At 38.1% G+C, this 18,923-nt stretch overlaps 1 protein-coding gene across 4 annotated transcripts in view; it reads right to left on the bottom strand.

The window, feature by feature from the left end:
- The window catches only part of HHAT (hedgehog acyltransferase), a 142,663-nt gene that overhangs the window by 41,804 nt on the left and 81,936 nt on the right, over positions 1–18,923 (bottom strand). For all 4 annotated transcript variants that reach the window (XM_030269065.4, XM_072927531.1, XM_030269066.4 and 1 more), the window contains one exon: positions 13,013–13,157. In XM_030269065.4, coding sequence (XP_030124925.3) covers positions 13,013–13,157 — 145 coding nt within the window. The remainder of the gene's footprint in view (positions 1–13,012; positions 13,158–18,923) is intronic.

Raw genomic sequence — 18,923 nt, 5'->3', positions numbered from 1 at the left:
TGGTCACAATAGTGTTTACACACCTCAGTGAACACTATGAGGGCTTTAGGCACGTGCACACCAACAACCAGTCTTCTCTTACAGAATTTTGAGTCAAATAATGTTAAGAGGCTTTCTGGGGGATACTGATTGTTTTACCCTGAGAGTCTTGGTGATCCTTGTTTTGGCTCTATGTGCTGACTTACAGGGCACTTTCCTGTGCTAGTCATGCAGATCTCCTGTTACATCTGATCAAATGGTAACACTCTGGGTAAGAAAATGATGGAAAAGATAATCTCATTCTGCCAGGATATATTTATGCTGGGTTGGCATACAGTAAGTTATAGTGACACTGCTTTTGCTACTCTAACTAACATATAAACCCTCATGTAAATTGTCCTCCTGGCATATCCAGATGGGATGGACATTTTTCTGGATATTTTTCATAGCTTTTATGAAAGTTGCTGTGGTCTCAAGTGATCCAACTATTGACAAGAGCAAGAGTTCAGTCTCCAAGCTTATTGCACTCCTAGCGAAGTCTGCAGACCCACTTTGATATTGCTGAGCTTGTGTTAACAGCAACTTTCTCCAATCCCTCTTCCCAGCTGTATATCAGAGGCACAGAAAAAAAACTATCAGATGGTACAAACTGTCAGGTGCTCCTGACTTGGAAAAATAAGAACTGAAGCTAAGGAGAAAGTCTGTACATACTATTAGCAATTCTCTAGAGTTTTTCAGCATTTCATTTTCCACATTGGTATAGGTCGACAGTTCTTAAAACATTTAAACATGGCATTTGGCCAGAAATGTGAAAATTGTCACCTGTCCCAATGCTGGGTGAAGAATAAGATATCCACAAGCTGGACTTCAGCTGTGATGAATAGTACCCCTGTCTTAAAGACTATGTTGTTGCAAATATATGATTTAATATCCTTTTTGCTGCAGTAAAAATGTACCTGAAGCAGTGTTTATACACAGCAGTGAAGGGATATATACACACAGATATATATATATACATATATACACACACACACACATATATATATATATATGTATGTAACATTCTAAGCTGTGTGCAACAGACATGCTAGAAAAAGGATCACTGTTACAACCACTTTAAAACAAAGGTAATAGGTAATAGCAACTGGGACAACATTCAGGTTCTCTGATAAGCTGATTTTCAACTATTTACATGCCAACTATTCAACTATTGTTAAATAGAAGATACCTTCAATATAAATAATAGACGTAGAGACTGGCAGAGTATTATAGTCAGAAGATTCACATTTAAAACATTTTCAATTATTTGCAAACTATTCTCACTGCAGGATACATATTAACCTGCAGGTAATGGAACAGAGTACCTACAGTTTTCTTTCAATGTTAAGGACTACTAAAGAAGATGTTTTTCCTTCTGAACAATGCAACTACTTCAGTAACACTTTGCTACTATTTTTGAAGAGCAAAAAAAACCTCTTCAACAGCAACACTCCACACAAGTACAAGGATTTCAGATTTTGTTCAATCTAGATACATGATAAATCTTTATTCAGACACAAAAGTCCCACCATTGGGAGAGTTTTTATGGATACTGTAGTATAATACAGAAATCACTCTTCTGCAAGGATTGTTTTAAAGCCTAAGTTAGAATTTGCAGATGGATCATTATATTTGATAGAGGGCTTAGCTGTGGGTCCTATAAAAACCACATGAAAGAGGGCAGAATGGATAAAAATCAATAATCATGTCCAATGTTCTTACATGGCTAGGAGGATGGATACTAACAACACAAAAAACATACCATATTATTTACCAGTTTTTGATGCAAGCTGCAAAAATAAGGAAGTAGCTTTAAAAGAAAAATCGATTATGTAACAGTTATTAACAACAGAACATATTTTCTGTTTAAGATGCCTAAACACAGGCATGCTGCTCTGTAGCTTCAAGTGACTCACACCATTTATTGCTCACCCACAGAATGGACAGGAATACATGAGTTTGGCAGCTTGACAGAGATTTGTGGAAAATCTCAGTCAGGTATCTCAACACCTGTCAGAAATAAAATGGATCTTGTTAAAGCATGGACAGCCAAGGCATTTGTAACAGGCTTTTAAGCTAACCTACCAACAGTGAAAATTCAACACCTATGAAGACAGCCACAAGCCAACAGGTCACTACTGGGCTTCAGTACATGCTCACCTTAGATGAGGAAATTTAGAAGCAGTAAGTGAGAAATTAAAAGGTAAAATGGAAGACAGTGTATTAAATAAAAACTACCCTAGTATTTGAAATCCATTACTTTCTTGGAAGTAACATTCTTGAGGAATCTCTCTGCTCTGAAAATTATAATTATTTCACTACAGAATGAACTGCAAGCATTGGATGTAATTTGTAACAATAACTAGGAATGCTTATGATGATCTCTGACTGGCTTTAAGGCATTAATATTTCTTGCATTTATTTAGCCTAATATCTCAGGTACATTCTGTTACTCAAAGATGGGTGTACATGCACTAACAGAAAATTGTAATATTTCTAGGATGATTAAGTCAATTTTGGGAACTGTCCCATTTAGTACTCTAATTCTATCTGATCTCAGAGAGCTTATATAGAGCCAAATCATGCACTTCATGTATCCAAATGGTCATCACATGTCATCCCTATGACAGCACTGGAGAGCATGGTGTCCCAGGGGTGCAGCCTCTGCAGGAGACAGAACCAAGGGTTTAGAAGACAATAGATATTTCTCCATTTTCTCAGGGGAAGACAGTGCCTAAAGAGATTAAAAATGTAGCAGAGCCACATGCTTCCCTACTTATCCATCCTTTACAGGTACCCCACCAAACAGTGAGATTATCAGTGACTGGTGGAGCACTGAGGGAACAAATGCAGCTGTTTAGGGAGGAGAAACACTTCTGCCTCACAGTGCTTCCTCAGGGACAGCAGAGCCGTGTGTTCCACCATATGGTTCTGCTTCTCACAGGGTTTGATCATGCCCACATAAAGTTTGCTACATTCCAAGTTCAGCATGAACTTAAATCCCAGCTCTGCTTCAGAGTTTCAGGTCTTTGTTGGCTGGTGCAAAGTGCCTTAAGAAAACATGTCCCAGCATGCAATTTAGTAGTAAATGGAATGACATCAGGTAGAAGTCATTTTACAGAACTGTCAGCACTTACCATGGTGTAAGTCTATACATTTCATTAAACGCATATACAAGGCTTTGCTCTCTCCCTCTTAAAAAAACTCAAACAAACACTAAACAAATCTTCTTCCAAAACAGTCAAGACAAGGCTGAAACAGCTATTTTTTTCTGGGTTCTTGTACTTTTAGCTTCTCTTCTTAAAGATGGCTGAAATAAATTCATTTAGAGATTAAAAAGAAAAGATGATAAAATAGTCTGAGACAACAATTTTTGCTTGTTTACCTAGAATGAAATTATAAGCAAAACATCTTTAGTGTAAAAATGCAGCAGAACTGTGCTATCGCATAGTAAAAATCCTCTCAGACTTCCTCAGTGAGAAAAATAAACTCTTAACTGCTTTTCATGCTCATGCACAGGGAATAGTAGTTTTAGGAAAAGATCAGCCTCCTCTGTGGCCCATGCATCTTTACAAGAGGATTCTCACCTCTGACTTCGGTGGTAGAGGAGCAAGAACCAGAATGAACACTGCTAGAATTCTCAGTCTCAAGCTGATAACTCAGGATGGCATTTGGGGCAAAAAAAAAGGTGTATTTATTTTTTTTCTGTAAGTTGAGAAAATTTGATCTAGCAAGCTCCAAGTGGCAGTAATTGTGGAATACCACAATGCTGTTCTAACATTACTTTTCAGGAAATAAACAACTTAGAAAGTTGTCATGAAAGTCTCAATGACTGCAAAGCTAAATACAGCTGGTGTTCCAATTCCTGATGTGAGAAAGTTACTTTCTGTGCGTGGGAACTGTTCTCTCAAAAAGCATTTGAAAAAAAAAGTGCAAGTCAGGACTAGCTCACATCTGAGGACAAATGAAAGGGGCTGACAGACAAAAGAAGCAGGATTCAATGACAAGAAAGAAATAGCACCTAAAAGACTCCTCGAAATTTCTGAGTACAGGAAAAGAAAGAGATGACACCATTCCTCAGAAAACTTTTCTCGATTGTTACACATGTTAGCAGAAATAATGTCTCTTACTAATCAGATACATACATGCCACCGTAACCATGAGTTCATTTAAGTATAAATTTCCCAATAAGCACAGGGACCAAGAGAACAGCACTTCAAGTATTCTATACCCAGCTATGTTACTTTGGACCACTGTGAGGCTTTTGCTGTTTATGGCAAAAATACAGGGGAATGACAAGGCAAAGCTGAATTTCCCACTGATGAGCAGTCATGAGGTCATGACAATTTAAAACATTTTAACATAAAAATTATTTTTGTTCTTTTTATGTAAATGCTATGTTTAAGGCATAAAGAGTCCACACATTCAAACTGCTTCAGCCTCTGAAAGACTATGCTAGAACAGCACATGCTGACCTGCCACACCAGCAGAACAAAGGAGTTTAGTGGCATCATTCATTCCAGCTTCCACACTAAGCATGCTGCTACCAGCAGGGTTACTCTGTAAGATGGACTTGGCCAACCTTCTACAACAATTGCTCATCATGCCATACTGTATTTCAACATCACAACAATTGGAAAAAGGCTGTATGAACATTGCCAAAGTAATTGAAAATCTGGGGGCATTTTGCCTGTGATCAGCAAAGCTCACAAAGTTGCAAAGTTGTATTTTTATGAAAGAGCTGCAAATTGACAAGAAGGCAGCACGATGTAGAAACAACTCCCCATTTACTCTGTGCAGAGTAGTTTATTTAGTTCTGTAAGTCAGATGCAGCACAACAGACAACGGTGAACTCTATGTGTAGTCATAGTGTGCACTGCCCTGCATTTTTTTTCACTTGTACATGCTCTGTGTAAAATAACGGCTTTAATAAGATATATGAAATATAGGTTCTTTATGACTGATTCTGACCATGGAATCATCTTGATCCCAGCAGATATGTCTGCACATGTTCTGGAACTTTCTAGATAGAAAGATCTTTCTGCATTGATTTGGTTGCAGGATCACGTCCTAAGAATCTAAAGAAAAATTAAGGACAAATGGCAAACTATTGAGATTAAACAGCAAGGGTTTAATTTAAACATAGCAATGCTACAATAATTTTCACATAGAAGAGAGGCTCAAACCAACATGATTCAACAGAAAACAGCAGAACACACTTTACCGTTTCAACTCTGAAGAAAATGCCCCCCAAAAATATGTGAATATTTGCTTTTATACAGCTGTCATCCTTTGGGAGGTACAGGAGAAAAAACCCAAATACTGCCTCCTTATTGCTGCAGACCAAAATTAATTTTTCTTGGTATTTTGCCAGTTCACATCCCAATGAACTGCACCCACTAAGCAAGGTCACATTCTGAAAACAAGCTTCTTTTGTGCATGAAGAAGAATGAATCACTTAGAAAAATGTGACACCTTCAGTAATACTTCTGCCACTATGCAATATTACTCTAAATCACGCAATTCATCAATATAATGTTCATAAATGTATTTTTGGGAAAAAATGACCCTAAGCAAGTTTCTGCATAACAGCAGCAAGTGGGATTTCTTAGTGAAAGTGAAAATCTGGAGGAACAAGAATGCTGGAAGACCATATGATAGCTACTCTGCAACAGAATTTTCCAAACTAAAACAAGGGCCATCTGAAACTCTGAACTGCCAATCATGGAAGCAGACCTCCTTTTTCTTTCAGCTGCAAAGAAATTTGAGCAATGACTTTGCAAGAGATGCATAGACTAGACAGCGAAGTATCACACACTCACAGGGATACCCCAGCTGACAGTTTTTGTGGATTCCTTCGAGTTCTTTTGCTGCATGATTTCATTCCTCCTGCACCTTTAAAGCCCTTCACAGATAGATAATTACATCTATCATTGTAACCCATTTCAGAAGTTGCTACATTCAATATGCATCATATGACATTGCTGTATATTATCTGGCAAGACCTCAGAGCTAAAATGTCCACCTAAACCCTGCTGAATAACGAGTTCTAACTACTTTGCTCCACCTCTTCCCTCAGCCCTTAAAATGTGCTAAATCTATGACCTAGCAGTACTCAGTTTCTGAAGGATGAGGTTGTAAGAACTGATTATCCTGAGGCCTTCTACCTACACTCCTTACTGCAGCACAAGAGACATACAGTCAACAGCTTACCAGATGGGAAGGCATGATCTCGCATGAGCCAGACTCGAACATACACCAACCAATACAGGAATATCTCGTCTTTTTTTGTAATTGACATCTCACACAGCAGTGGAGCTGCACAGTTAGTAACTCATAGCTTTTAAATGATTTAGATCTTGAACTTAGACATCTCTAATACTAATAGACAAACGAGTTTTTGTACAGCAACAACCTAAATTCATTGTCTTCACAACGAAGGGCAAAACCTCTAAAGGCAGCAATAGTTCAGGACAATGCCTTGAAAGATGCTGGTACCACTGCAATTTTCAACTCACACACTAAGTGATTTGCATAAAATGAAACAAATAGAGATTGTTAGAAAAATTTTCAGTCCTGTGATGCAGTGTCATTACCAATTGGCATAATTTTATTTTAATATCATTAAAATATAATGGTCCACTGTTTCTGCAAAAAAAATCCACATTTAGGCATGTTACATCAAATGTGTTACACCAAACTCTTTGTTTCACTCATACCTCTGAATCTTGTATGTCATGATTGTGGAAATTCCCACTTGCAAATCAGCGACTAAGATGCCCTGTGAAACACAATCTAAGATTGGTGTGCTGCACAGCTGGGAAGAAGTCCAAAGGCTTTCTGCCTCTGTAAAGTATGTAAGGTGCTAATGAGAACATCTTTTCTTTTCCCTATAAATTGACCAATTATCTGAAATCTGATTAGCATAGGACCTAAATTTCCTCCAAAGCAAGCCAAAAGAAAAAAACTGGAGGCAAAGGCATCACCATCTTCATTTAGTGAACAAATATTAGACATGGAGAAATAAATTTTAGTTTTGCTTAAAACATCTCTAATTGCTGAACTGCCTAATGAAAATAGGGCCTGCAATGGGTCTGGAGGCAATTTAGAGATTACTTCTACATCATGACGACGTCAGAATTTTCTACATTACTTGACAGATTTTTTTCTACCTGGAGACTGTCCCCTGAAGTTGGCAATCCAATAGTTTTATCTAGGTAATGTCACAGAATCATAGAATATCCAGAGCTGGAACAGGAAGGGACCCGGTAAGGATCACCAAAGTGCAAGTACTTGCTACGTTTTACAGTTTTTTCCCTTGTCCTGACCCACTGGTGATCACATCTTGGTAAAATTTAATTTGGAGAAACTTTTATGAAAACATTTCTCCCCTCAATACTTTTCTCTCAAAACATAGCAATATCATTTATTCAGGATCACAGCTCTAGACTTCCAACTGTGTTGTTGTATTTCCTTCTTCCTAATTGTCAGCTTACTGCTTTTTTAAACTGCAGTGACCAAAAGTGCACATATTTTAACTTTAGCCTTCAGAACATCATGTAGGAGAAGTGCATTTATGTATTTTGCACTGCTGTTAATGCATCTTTGCACAAGGTCTATTTTTGCTGGTGGTATGACACTGTTGATGCACAAAGTTCACAGTCTGGTAGAGCAGTCAGATATCCTTCATTGCAGGACTTCTGCCCAGCCAGCCATTCTGTACCCCTGCAGTAAATCACTCCTAAGTGAGGGTGAAATTCACTCTTTGCTGGATGTCTACTGAAGGACACCTTCTCAAAGGTTGGGTGTTCAATCTAATAATCCAAACTAAGCTGTACCAAATGCTCCTGAACACAGTGAAGAGTATGAATGCATCTCATCTCATGCTAAGACAGATGTATATGGGCTGAACTGCCCTCCAGAGAGGCACTCCTCACAATTTGGCAAGGTAAATTGGATAGCTAAAGGACTAGTTTACAGTTAAGTTAAATCACGGCTTATCACTGTCCTCATTTAAATCAGTGTCCAATTTTCAGACAGCTGTTTGAAGTAAAATGCACCTGAAATGCACTGTATGCTTTCCTCATTGATCTGGACTCTGTTCCTTGTAAACCAGAAAAAGACCAGGAAGAATTTTAGACTTTTATCACCGAATACACTTATGCCCCCTCCCAGCCTAATGCCTTCATCCATGCTTGACAAAATATTTCAGTCTTTTAACCAAAAGCACTGCACAGTGCTGGTTGTAGGAGTGAGCCTTTCCAAAGAGAAACCTTTTTGATGGAGCATCTCATTTTGAAGTGAAGCATTAATTATTCTCTATGGAGAATACAGAATTAAAAATGGTTTGTTACATAGAAGATGTTTCTCCTACTTTCTTATTAGATACTGTCCCTCATGAGAAAATTCTTACTAAAGAAAGATCAAAGTATGTGCTTGCTATAGGAACTTTTTTCTTTGCAAATAACAGGGCCAAATTACATTTTAGAAACAAGCACTAATGCTGGGTCTGAACAGAAAGAATAGAGAGAATTTTCAGAACAAAATTAAGAACAAATCTTCATACACATAAGATACATAGACCTCTGCTCTCATAATTTTGACACCGGTGATTTTAAAGATGCACAAAAATATTTTTAAAGCCAGATAATTTTAATTTATTTTTCACAAGAAGAAACAAAATAAATATTAAAGAATATGTGCTCAGATATCAACTCCCCTTGTTTGTGGAATGGGAACTGTGGAAAGCACTGCCAAAGACTTCAAAACAAGTATCAGTCAAATAAGAATCCCAGGAAACTTCATCTAAATCCTGTTCCTAAAATGCAATTCACAAACCTTTGATAACAAAGGTATCCCCACTTGCATGGTTCTCCTCGAAATGACTGTGCTGGCCTTGAGGTTTAAGTGCTTTCATATCCATACCTTTTCTTCCCCACTCTCCAAAAACTGTTGAGATTTTTGACAATACTCAGTCGTCGCAAAAGAATAGAGTAGATCCTCTCCAGTAACCAAAGAGCAAAACTAGAAGTGCATTTCATACATCTTAAGCTTCAATAAAACTTTCTTTTAAGAGCTTGTTGGTTTAAATTTGCATCACTGTCACACACATGCTAGCAGGAAGCTGCCCCTCAGTGTTCTGTTTTTCAGTGTTATATAACAGAACTGCTAATTTCTGACTATGAAGTGCTACTGGCTGGGCATTTAGAACCTTACAATACTGATATTCTGAGGTTCATTTACTTGCCAGACCTGAAAATGCCACACACAACATCTTATGTTTCACCTAAACCTGCAGATCTGATTTCTGTCTGAGATGCATTTTATTGCTGGACTTTAGCATATATGTTCTTGACCACTTTTTAGTGACCCTCAAATGCCAATTACATTTACAAACTGAAGCACACATCTCTTCTCCTATTTTTTCCCTACTTGTACAGATTCTGTGGGATTTGAATAAAGGAAAGGAACTGACTACTCTTTGCAGCTGATAGCGCACAGGTGGGAGGTTTTGTTTCCACATCTCTCTATTCCTGAACTCAGAGGGATTTTATGTCACACTAGTGCTGCACGGCTTCTGACACCTCAGTCAACCAATCTCAAGTCCTGCTGGTGAGTTCCTGAGAATGAAATGTCCTCCCAATCCCAATGTCTACCCTCTGGTTTTAGAGTGGTGCTTAGGGAACCTTGCTTAGGTTTCCTAAACCAAGGCAATTTTTGAAGAGATCAAAAAGCTTTTAAACAGAGAATATTGTTTCTAATGTTTTAACTAGAAATTCACAGGATATCTTCTTTCTTCTTGACCCAAAGTTAACAATTATTGACTCGAAGCAACTAGATAAATATTTAGCAGATCTCAGTAATGTACTGGACATTGTAACATTGCTTTGTCTACCAAGTGAAAGGACACAGATTTGGGTATTATGTACAAAAGAGCTCTGGGGGTCCTTTGCTAGATTTCTAGACTATTCTCCACAAGTCAGTGACAGAATATCAATATCTGTTATAATCAAAGCTTTCCAGAATCATAATGCACAGAAGAAAATCTTAATTCCTGGGAACTTTATATTGTTTGCATCACACTAGAAATGAAGTACAAAGATAAAAACCCAAATACCCTCCTGCCACACAGAACACCCACCCACCACCACTACCCTTAGCTCTAACAAGTCAAGCATACCCCAACTGAATTTTTTATAAAGGTGAAGACAACAGCTTGAGTTCAAGCCAAGTAGCTAGATCATCTCATCTGTTCTTGGGCTGACAAAGAAATGATCAAAGAGTACATATTTGTAGTGTTTAGTTTAGTCTGTAAATATTGATGAATTGGATTTACCAGAACAGTGCAGACTATAAACAAATTTATTTAACTTTAGCTTTTAGCACTGCACACTCCAAACATAGATTTTTGTTGTCTCTCTTACAGACTAGCACTTAAATCTAGTTGAAACTGAAGACCAAGATTTGAATAGTCCTACTGGATTTCACTGGCCTTCAATCATAGAATCATTGAATGACCTGGGTTGGAAGGGACCTTAAAGACCATCCAGTTCCAGCCCTTTGCCATGGGCAGGGACTCCTCCCACTAGACCAGGTTGCTCAGAGATCCATCCAGTCTGACTTTGGACACTTCCAGGGATTGAGGCATCCACACCTTCTCTGGACAGCCTGTTCCACATTTACAGGGAAGAATTTCTTCCTAGTATCTAATCCAGTCTTATCCTCTTTCAGTTTGAAGCCATTCCCTCTTGTCCAGTCACTACATGCTCTTGTAAAAAGTCCCTCTCCATCATTCTTGTAGGATCCTTTCAGGTACTAGAAGGCCACAATTAGGTCACCCCAAAGCCTTCTCTTCTCCAGGCTGAACAATCCCAATTCTCTCACCATTTCCTCACAGGAGAGGTGCTCTATCCCTTTAACCACCTCGGTTGCCTCCTCTGGACTCCCTCCAACAGGTTCATGTCCTTCCTGTGCTGGAGACCCCAGAGCTGGACACAGCACTGCAGGAGGGGTCTCAGCAGAGGGGAGCAGAGAGGCAGAATCCCCTTCCTTGGCTTTTGGCTGCCCAGGCTCCTTCTGATGTAGCCCAAAACACATTTGGCTTTCTGGGCTGCCAGTGAACATTGCTGGGTCATGTCCAGCATTTCATCCACCAGCACCCCCAAGTCTCTCACTGCAGATCTGTTCTTGATCTGTTCATCCCCTAGCCTGGACTGATACCAGAGTTCATCCCATTTGTTCCACAGTAAGAAAACCACAATGGATCAAGTGTGTAGATGCAATAAAATTTTCGTGGATGTTTCAGCTTGTACATGGGACTTGTCAGAACAACAGTGCAGTTAAACAACATACTCACAGGCATCTGAGTCATCAAATAATAGAGGCATACGAAGCTTGCAAAGATAAACCCTGAGATTTCTACTAGTGGAGTATAAGCTGCACTAAGCAAAAGCTTTCATGTTCTAAAAATAAAGTTAACTTGATTAAAACATCACGGAAACAAAGATGCAAATGACTAAACTGATTTCCTATTCCTGTCTTAGATGACTGGTACCTAACCCTTAAGTAACTCTACGCATCCAAGTGCAGGAGGAATAGATCAAAAAACTACCCCCTCCCCAAGGAAAAGAAAACAAACTAGAAAAACAATCAACAATTTATTCTGTTTTAATTAAATACTGTTATACTTGATAAAATGTTGTCGTTCCTCAGTTGCAAACCCCTGCATAACCACCAATCCTTCTAACAAGGAAGGGATACTTTTTTCTTGATATATATTCTCATATAATATACAGATTGCCGTATGGAAATAATTTGTATGGAGATATAAGCCTGAGATAGACAACTTCACTAATCCTTTTTTTTCTTTTAATAAATAAGAAGATATGACTAAATTTACTGTCAACCTCTTCTCTAAGCTTATTTTCTACTATTAGGCAACTACCTGAAGGAAACAATTTCAGAGAAAACAAAGCCTATCAAAAAAAAAAAAGAAACAGAACACAAGTATGTTATGCTTTAAAGAGCAAAAACTAGTACTCCCTCTTTCCTGACCAATATTAACAAAAAGTTTCACTATATTTCATGCTAAAAATGTTCCTTTCTTCAAGTTCTTTGAACATTTTTTTTTTCCTTTAGTTTAGAAGATAAATTGTTCCACTCATGTACATAACTTACTATTTAAGAGTTTCACTATTTTGGGATGCTTAAGTAGAATCTTGGAACTCTAGAGCTGATTTCTAAGCCATTGAAAGGAACAAGAGGAGAAAACACTGCAATAGACAGTGGTGGTCTTTTTAAGAGACCACTTCTAGGCACAGAAACCTATTAGTACTTCTCGCAGGAGGAAGAAATATTCCTCTACAAGACCTTCATTTAACTGGCAGCAGTAAGAACCTAAAAAGAAAATTGGTCCTACTTACACTGACCTCTGGCAAAAAAATTAATTGTCTCCTGAGTCAGCTCACAGCACATCCCATGCTGCTTATTCAGCAGCACCAAGGCTGACATTGTCACCCAAGTCCCTCTGTCCCCACACTTGTCAGCAGGTCCCCAGCCTGAAATCACATTCACTACAAAAAAAAAAGCCATTAAGTGCTCAATTATGCTGTATTTTGCAGATCTTACCCACTAGCCATCCACACAATCTGTGGGGTTGGCTTTAGTATGCCTAACTTACTGATGTGTGTGAAATGCAGAGTGGGGAAAAAAATCAACTTGGTAGCTTGTCACACATTTATTACTTGATCTTCAGTGATTTCAGTCGTCAAAGAAGCCTGACAGCCCTCCTTCTAGACTTGACTAGGAGAAAGGCAATGTTTCTTTGTAGTCATGCAGCCTGCAGAGTTATTTGAATTTTCTCAGATTTTTGATAGTTTTGACCAGAAAAAAATTAACTCCCAGTTAGTGCACTGAGAGAAAAACCTGGCTCAGCCCACCCAAGGTAACATTTGGAACATTCTGTTATCTAGAAAGCACATAAAAATAAACTTGCCTTCCATAAAGATCCTGTTCCAGTAGATTTTTCCAACTTGATTTCCTCCAAGAAATATTAGATTTGATAAAATCAGCATTGAAGTGCTAACAGATGCTAGGACAGCATGAAGTCGACGACGAAATCTTGGCGAGAAGAAACGTTCCTGAGGGGCAAAACAAAAGGTGCAGATGAAGTTAACAATCCCTGCACATTTCCAAGCAGCATTAGAAAAAGACATTGCCATTACAACAAACAACTTATCTAACAGAACCTCTCACCACTGTCATTCAAGCTGGAGTAAGGTTTCCTGATTAAAAGCAGTTTTGAATCATAGTTACGGCTGGAAGTGACCTCTGAAGGATCAAAGCAGAGTCAGCTAGAGAAGGCTGCTCAGGTTGTATCTGTTTGGGTTTTGAATACTCCCAGTGATGTAGACTGCCCAACCTCACTGGACAACCCCTCACAATAAAAGAGATTTTTGTGTGTGTGTTTAAATGTATTTTTTTATGTTTAAATTGGATTTCAGTCTGTGCCTCCTGTCTTTTGTCCTATCACTGAATACCACTTAGAAAAGCCTGTAGTTGGGTATTTATACACATGGATAAGATTCCCCTGAGCTTTCTCTCCTCCAGGATGAATAGACCCAGCTCTCTCAGCTTCTCCTTTTACAGCAGAGGTTTCAGTGCCTTTACTATCAGTTCCTTGGCTGGACCCACTCCAGCATGTCCATGTCTCTGTTGTGGGGAGCCCAGAAGGGGACACAGTTCTCTACATTCAGTGGATTCTTATTTTACAAAATGTGCTCCTTGATGAATTTTTGGTGACAGATGTGAACAGTAGCAACGTGCTTCTAGGGTAGGTGATGCTTCCAATAGGACCCAATATAGAATAAAACACTTCAGTATACAGCAAACAGCATTAAACAACTTCAGAAGCCATTAATCCTCTGGTTGATTAATAAGACATCACTGAAAGATTCTAGAATCAGATTAGATCTGGTTATAGCAATGACTCTTAACAAATAGATACCTATAGAAAAGGGTTCACAGATACATGCAATCTCAAATTTTCTCTTCAGTACAAATGTTACTGCTCATGTTCAAGAAGCATAATTATCCAGATTTTAGTACTGTTGTCCTAATGATACAAATAAAGGAGATCTCTCTCCATCATATACTTGCTTACTTTTTTCTGAATCTGTATTTTGCATTATCACCCGAGGTGTGAGTGCAGCATGGAGACTGCAAGAAGATCATCAAAGAAGAATGAGGAAGTTTTAGCTTCCTCCATTATTCAGTTGCTAGAGGAAAATCTAAAGAATATTACAGCACTTCACCAAGAAATATTGTCTCATTACTACACAAGGAAAAATATCCTGTACATTGTGGCCCCCGGCTGAAAGCCTCTGAACATAGTGCTTGAATTTACAAAAGATTGAATGCTTTGTGTGAAGTGATGACCATTTTCCAGGGCATGGAAAATAAGGGAAATATCTTGGACTGTTCAGCCTTCATCTCATAAATGGTGACATTGCATAAAATAAAGTCTTGTGACTGCAGTACCAAAAAAAAAAAAAAAAAAAAAAGCAGTTTTTTTTTTTTTTAAAAAAAAGAAGCAGTAATTAATCTTTAATAGCTATAGGCAGACCAGAATTCATGCTCAGATACCTGAAACAACATAAACACATGCTCAAAACACACTTTAAAATACATTTCTAGACAATGAAATTGCTACTTCTGCAAGCATCAAAACAAATGTTTCAAGTGCTAGATTATAAAGACAAATCTTCAAATAAATGACAGTTACAGGCATAGAAATACAATTTCAACATATTACTGCAAAGTAATCTCTGGGAAATTGAACGTTAGCCTTGGTCAGAACTATATCTAGTATATGAGTCAGTCTGAGTCAGCACAAAAATGGAAACAGATAAGGTTTAAGGACAAGTGCTCTGTATCAGTCAGTATGTACAATAGAGCAATAGCCAATCTTCCACACAATGCTATGAAAAATGGCAATGTATGAAAACACTCCGATTTTTCTCTGAAAATTCTGGATGAAAACTAGGGCATGATAGGAGAGAGGTAGAGAATATAACAATTATCTAAATATTCACAGACAGCTGAATTAGTGAAAGAACTTTTTCCCTTTCTAATATTTCATATCTCCAAAGCTATCCAAGGACTTCCAATACATTTGCCTTCTGTCTACACACACAGAAGACAGCTTACGTTTGTCTCTTCCTGAAAGGCATGGTTTGAATGTACAGTCCCACATGTGAAAAATGTATGCCTTTTCAGAATGTGTAAGTGTAGGCACAGAAAGAAAACATTTGAAATCTTCCTATGAAATCCATGTTAGCAACAAAGTTTAAATAAGGACAAATTATTATCACAGAAGCTCGAATTAAGCTGCAGCTCGAATAGGGCATTTTCTATCATCAGATCTACCTTTCAGTCTTCCTTTGTCTATCAAACTTATTTGTCAACTCTAAGGAAAAACAGTTTTAATTAAGAAGGTAAAAAAATCCCCTGCTAAAGCAGAACAAAGAATTGGAGATGGACAACCCATCAGACAGCTGGTGTTTAACTGCATTTTCCATCAAGGTAAAGATCAGACTTGTTAGATTTCTAAAGTTTGCCTGTTTTACAACTCAAAGCAGTACAACTAAAACAACATAAATAGCTAAAAAAACTCTGTTACCTTTTTAATGACTAGAGTTACTAAAAAAAAAAAATTAAACTGTCACATCAAGTATATCACCTTTTGCAGAAGTGCTGCACATTAAACAAGGCAAGTTAAATGTAGTATAGACCATAAAAGCCCTTAGTCATTTATAAGGTATAAAGGAGCAGTTTATGACAGACACAGTTTAGACAAGCAGTGAATCTTCACTGGGTTTTGCTGTAGCTAATTTCCATTAGCTTGGCTAGCCATTGATCCAAGAAGCAGTAAATATTTTCCTGACAGTCTTTGTTGTCAATGCAGATTTCACTCAGCTGCTACGAAAGTAAAAAAGAAAACTTCACTTAAACATCTCAAGCCATCTAGAATAAGCTAACTGGGAAAGCACCTGAGCAGGTAGCGTGATCAAATTAATAAATTGGAAGCCTTATTTAGCAATGAAAAAGAAATTACATTGGTCTAGACAACCCATAACAAAGATTTTATTTAAATATTTATAAGCCTGTAAATTTTGTGAATGTACAGCAAATTGTTTAGATCAAAGCAAATTTTAAAAACCCTGCACACCCACAACTCTTCATTATGCCATTTAATACTTCTAACAATATGCTCCATTACAGCAATATAAACTATTGCTATGGATTTGTGCTGTTTCTCTGGATTTTACTGCTGTCTCTTTCTCTCTCCTCCTTCTTGTTGGAAATACGGCCAGAAGGTAGAGTGGCAATCTTGTGTTAAAATGACAATGAAACCATGGCTGCCTGGATGAAACCCTGATTTGCATCCCTCCTCAATGCTCCATTTTATAATCTCACATCAATACTTTACCATACTTCACTTTTAGTAATCACCAGCATCCCCACCTTCCCCACACACCGTGAGATAAATGGACTGTAGAACCTAAACTACACCAAAAAAAAAAAATAGAAAAAAAAAATGGAGATACTATCACGATACTCAGCCCAAATGCATGCAGCATGACATAGAAGGTGGCTTGTAAAACATTGGCTCAGCCAACCTTTCCTGGAACTGAATGGAGTTTGGGTTGTTATTCCAAACCCATTCCTGCTGTACATAAAGATCACTCAGACATTTTTGCCAGATGTTGGGAAAAATTTCCCTCTGCATATTGTTTGGTCTAGCAAAACTGGCTGCCATCAAAGGTCTCCCAACTTTGCAGCCTTTGCAACCATCTTACAAAAATAAATAGTGCTATCATGTAGTGGGGTACCTTGACAAGCAAATCTTACGTGTTTGAGAGTGGAGGAGGAAGACAGGCATGAAAAGAAATTGCATGGTCCAAACATTTCCACTCCTAAATCCATTTCCATTTACACATGTATGCCACATTTAGCCTCTAAGAGAAAACCAAGCCAGAAATGAGAAGCTTGTATAATGGTTATCTCTTGAGAAAGCTGATGAGAAACAATACACACCATAATAAATCATTTAGGTGGGAATTAAGAATTAGGTAAAGGACACAGTAGAATTTTGAGTTAGAGAAAAAATACTTATTTAATTTGCTGTGCAAGTTAATTACACCACTATGAGCACAAAATACACAAAGATAGCAGGAGAAGTGGCTTCAAGCAGCAGAGTAGAATTTAAAGGACCTTCTCTCTAGTGTCACTTAGAGCTACCAACAGTAAATTTGCATTTTACAGGACTGTTCACAAAGATAGCACTGAATGGCATGGAAAGATTAAATTGAAGGTCCAGGTAAATGCATTTGTTTCTCTGAGCTAGCCAATAACAGAGAAAACGCTGTGGGGAAGACTGACCAGGATAATCCAGTCTTCCAGATGGAAGCTGGAAGTGACAGGACAAGTCACATGTAGTGACACGACAAGAGAGAGTGGCTTCAAATGGAAAGAGCATAGCTTTAGATTAGGTATTAGAAAGACATTCTTTACTGCAAGGGTGGTGAGGCACTGGTTGCCCAGAGAAGCTGAGAATGTCCCATCCCTGGAAGTGTTCAAGGCCAGGCTGGATGAAGCACTGAGCACCTGATCTAATAGAAAGTGTCCTTGCCCACAGCAGGTGGTTGAAACGAGATGATCCTTAAGGTCTGTTCCAACCCAAACTATTCTATAATGCTATGAAGTTGAGGAGACACCTAAGACTGAATTCTGTACAGCAATCAAAATTAAGCAGTTCTATACACAATATCACACTAAAGTTTTTTACAGAAATAGATCCCTCAGTATTTTATCGGGGAAGCAAGCCTACATTTTCCTACATCAACCAGTCAAACTTTTCATGGCAAAATCATGGTGATTTGGCATATCCCAAAGGCTCATCATTGAGAGGGCTTGTTCTGGGAGCAGGTCCCAGGCAGCACACTGGGTTAGGGAGGGCTCAGGAACAGGGACACATATTTTCCACCATGCTGCAAACCCAGCTTAATGACAGAGTGACAAGTGGCAGGCAGTCTCCCCTGACAGACATTAGCTGGTAACTTCTTGGCAAACACTCATAAGATGGAAAACATCTACGTGTGCTGCATTTGCAAAACATCTCATTTATAGAGCTGTTCTGGGACAGATTAAAGAAAACTTCTCCATAAAGTCAGAGTCGTTATCAAGCTTGCTTATACTGAAAATACTTAAACAAGTCCCATATAAAGGAATTAAATTTCCTGCAATTTAACCAAGAGTCTATCTTTATGGTGTAAAACAGAGATTCACAACATTTCTGTCTTTATGAACTATCCATCCAGAGAATTGATGATCCAAGCACATGGTAAAACAAGAGTGTGTGTGATAAAATTGGAGAAGCAGCCACATTATTTCTTATGTGAACATATGCACTGTGGAAGAAGACTGTCAGATACTATGACCAGAGTGACATGAAATATACCTGATACTACAAACTGCAAAACTAGAGATTGCATTATTCTATTTTCATCTGCCTTTGTTTTTTAAGGATCAAGATAACCTAGAACAACTTTCAGAAGAGATTTCTTCTTTTAAAAGAGTGCAATGTTTTATTACTGTCTGTTCTACAGACTTCATTCTCTCCCACTCAAACCTATCAGCCAAATAAGACATAGAAACTGCACTATTTATTGTGTTGAAGAAATAGAGCAAATTAACTACCATGAAAATAACACCTAGTCCTGCATTATCTTTCATTGCCTCTCCTAGTGTATTAGAGGAGACTAAGTGTGGTTCCTACAACTCCATCCTTTCAATTTCCTCAAGGTTTTTATTAGACAAACAATGCTTAAAATCTGATGCAAGGT

The sequence above is a fragment of the Taeniopygia guttata genome, chromosome 3 (genome assembly GCF_048771995.1).
Source record: "Taeniopygia guttata chromosome 3, bTaeGut7.mat, whole genome shotgun sequence".
Taxonomy (NCBI): Eukaryota; Metazoa; Chordata; class Aves; order Passeriformes; family Estrildidae; genus Taeniopygia; species Taeniopygia guttata.
The sequence above is the reverse complement of the archived record's forward strand: the minus strand, read 5'-3'. Positions and strand labels throughout refer to the sequence as shown.